At 55.0% G+C, this 3,019-nt stretch overlaps 2 protein-coding genes across 2 annotated transcripts; both read right to left on the bottom strand.

The window, feature by feature from the left end:
* Positions 1-1,088: 1,088 nt before the first annotated feature.
* Positions 1,089-2,057, bottom strand: PHACADRAFT_260370 (uncharacterized protein; the record flags this gene model as incomplete). The annotated part of the gene is made up of 2 exons (XM_007398442.1): positions 1,836-2,057; positions 1,089-1,776 (listed from the first exon to the last, which is right to left on the bottom strand). Coding segments are annotated over exons 1-2 (632 nt in total), but the record flags the coding sequence as incomplete, so codon positions are not given.
* An 84-nt stretch (positions 2,058-2,141) lies between these two features.
* Positions 2,142-2,885, bottom strand: PHACADRAFT_260368 (uncharacterized protein). The gene has a single exon (XM_007398441.1). It carries the CDS (start codon positions 2,850-2,852, stop codon positions 2,628-2,630), a length of 225 nt encoding a protein of 74 aa, XP_007398503.1. The 5' UTR covers positions 2,853-2,885; the 3' UTR covers positions 2,142-2,627.
* Between the last annotated feature and the right edge of the window lie 134 nt (positions 2,886-3,019).

The following is a 3,019-nucleotide window of genomic DNA, read 5'->3' as shown; positions in this document are numbered from 1 at the left end:
TTATCAACCCTCAAAACCAGATTTATATCTCGTGCGAGTTTAATATTCCCATGACTACGGCTCTTCGCAGCAGCCACAAAGATGTACGCAAATTAACGCCCGGAGAAAAGGCCTACCCTCATAACACAGAAATGCTGAAGCGAAATGATACGGTACACGTACGACACTGAGACTAAAGCACTCCGTGAAACAGCAATACTGAGGTTTAGAGACGAAGGAACAGCCGCCTCGCTTTGTCACCCAAACTAGGCCTGACGCTTCCATCCCGAGCGGGGTAGATGACGGACACACGCCGAGTCGTCACTACAGATGCGCCCTAGCATATGCCGTTAGCATGGACTACAAAGCTAGATAGAGGCGGGACACTGCTCACATACCCTGAAACGACAAGCCAGCAGCCGGCCCTCATGGCGCATCAGCATCACGAGAACGGCCTCGATGCTTCTTCGCGAGTTTCCGCACCTTCGTTGCTGTAGCCAACCTGGCAATACTCGGAGCAAGCTCTTCCCTCAGGGAGTTGATCCGCTCAATGACTGCGCCCGCCTGTACTTCGATCGGCCTGTGTTGCCGTTCCCAGAGCGTCGGGCAGAAGGTATGCTTGATGCTGGCTAGAGGGAAGATCCCTGCGAGATACTCGGCGACCTCGTCTTCCGCGAGGGGAGAGATCCAGGACTTGCAGAGCTGGAGACTTGATAGCTTGGATAGAGGGTTGATGTACTTGACGTCGCACGCCCAGTCGTTGGACACGGAGTGTACCTGAACAGTTAAGCTATCCAACGAACGGCAGCATCGTGAGAAAAGCACCAAATCTTCGATACAAAGATGGTGATGCCCACGCGACGGTGAGCTGAGCGAGAAACACTGGAGGTGCCTCCATGCGGCCGTAAGATCGCGGACAGTCTCTGGTCGGAACGTTATTGGCGCGCCTGCCAGCATGAAGTCCATCATTCCCGAGATTTTGTACAGAGGCGCAAGAGCGCTTCCGTCAATGACCTGGCCGTCCCATTCGCTGTTGTGGTGGAATGTGATCGAAAGCGTCTGTAGTCGCTGATGGTGACCAATCGTGAATATTAAGCGATCAAAATCCTCGATATGCGTTGGTGGTGACATCTCGAAGATGTCAAGGCGGGTAAGGTTTGATCCAGGCATTGCCTGTAGGAGCGACGTGGAGGAGGAAATGCCGTTCACGGTTTCGGTGGACATGAGCGAAAGAGTTTTCAATGCAGGAAAGCCTCCCCATGCAGAAGAGCACCATGCGTCGTAGCTGTTCTCGATGAGAAGCATTGACAGGGAAGCGAGGTGTGGCAGTCGCGATAGGTGTATGAAAGCGCCAAACAGAAGTGGGACGTGATCGAAGTCAAGTCTGGTCAAATATTTTAGGGAAATTATCGTGCGAGCGAATTCAACGTCGAGGTCCTCCAGCGCCTCATGTGCTTCTTCGTAAAGTTCCAGCACCTTGAGATGGGGTGCGTTCATCTCCACATGTTTGAGAACAAGACAGAGGTTGTCTATGGGCATCGTCGGAATAAACTCGAGGGTTATCAGCGTATTTTGGATGAAAAGCGGGGCATACTCCGCGAAGGCCCAGCTGTGCCAGGCAACACGTGCAACGTTCGGCAGGACGGGACCAGGATGGTGCTGTGCCAACATCTCCAGTGCGACCCCATCTACTGCAAAACCGCTATATTCCTCGCAATCGACATAAAGAGACTTGACACGGTGAGCGTGGTGCTGGAATCTATGCCATTCCGCTGGCAGCGGGGGTTTGATGATAGTCTGTAGAAGTTCACTAGTGAAGCATCAAGCTACACGATAGAGGGATCAGAGATGCTTACCAAGATGAAGTCAACAAGTTCGCTTGGGCCTATCAAGTGGTCTGGCAAGCACTTTACCAAGGGACCCAGACCGGGCAGATCCATCCACAGCCTGTTGTTCGCTGGCTCCAGAAACGTGCGGCACACCAGGGTTAAAGCGTAAAAGGTCAGTCTTTCCTCGATGTGTTCTAAGATATTCTGGAAAATCTCATCGATATTCAAGCAGGGGTGCATGTCGCAAGCTTGTCCGGTGCGGTGTGGATGATAGGGGCCAACAAGTTGGTGTTGAACATTGAGCGTTACCATTATTTCGCGTTCTCACGATTAGGCACCAATCAAAGAGCTACTTTACAGCTATTTATCTGAGTTTCAAAGCACGGCTTAACCAGTACATCAAAGTAAGGTTCAGTATTCTCACGAGTACGAACTCCGAACGTGAACGCAAGAGGCGCGCTCAAATTGGCGCTCGAAAAGGACGCGTCTTGGGTCGAAAGCTCTTCTCGCACCGTCTCGTTTATCATGTTGACTAAGGACTTGATGCAGCTCCATCGCACCACTGGAGGTCAATATGCCCTTCGCCGTGTTGTCATGTAACACTCACCTTGCCGGACTCTTGAATGTCAGGCACAACACGTCTGGTGCGATGATCACTTGAGGCGCAGTAAGCCTGGTTACTTGGCCTCTGTCAATTTGCGCCGTGCTGAATCCCAAATTTTATGTGTTTTGAGCTTTCAGAGTCTTCGAGCTGCCTCCTGCGCGCGATTTATCGGCCTTAACATGCCTCGATCCCCTGGCGGTCCTACGCCCCAACATTCAAGGGCGCGCCGCACCACAGGCCTCCCGGACGCCCGCGACGACGCGATCAACACGGACAGGCGCAAAGAGTGGCATGTCGACGACGTCTTCCGCGAGCGTACGCGCCGCCGTTGCCGCCGCTGTGGGGGCTTCTACGGCGGCGCCTGTCGCAGGCGAGTGCAGCGTGTGCCGGAGCGCGGCATACTCCGGGAAACGCGCGGGCGCGCGGGCGAGGTCGCGCATGACCTGCGCCTTGGCGTCGGTGAGCGCGGGGGCGTGGTAGAGCGCGTGGGCCGCGGGGAGGAGGCGCGCCTGGACGGTGGTCGCCGGCGGGAGCAGGAGGTGGTGGGACACGCGGAAAGCGGCGAGGGCGTCGGGGCGGCCCGCGACGGAGACCCAGGTGTCGGTGG

This window comes from Phanerochaete carnosa, assembly GCF_000300595.1.
Source record: "Phanerochaete carnosa HHB-10118-sp unplaced genomic scaffold PHACAscaffold_7, whole genome shotgun sequence".
In the NCBI taxonomy this organism is placed as follows: Eukaryota; Fungi; Basidiomycota; class Agaricomycetes; order Polyporales; family Phanerochaetaceae; genus Phanerochaete; species Phanerochaete carnosa.
Note: the sequence above shows the minus strand (reverse complement) of the source record. Positions and strands in the feature narration are given on the sequence as shown.

Excerpts from the sequence above, each read along its gene's own strand:
- PHACADRAFT_260368 (XM_007398441.1), bottom strand. The coding sequence starts at position 2,852 with ATGCGCGACCTCGCCCGCGCGCCCGCGCGTTTCCCGGAGTATGCCGCG.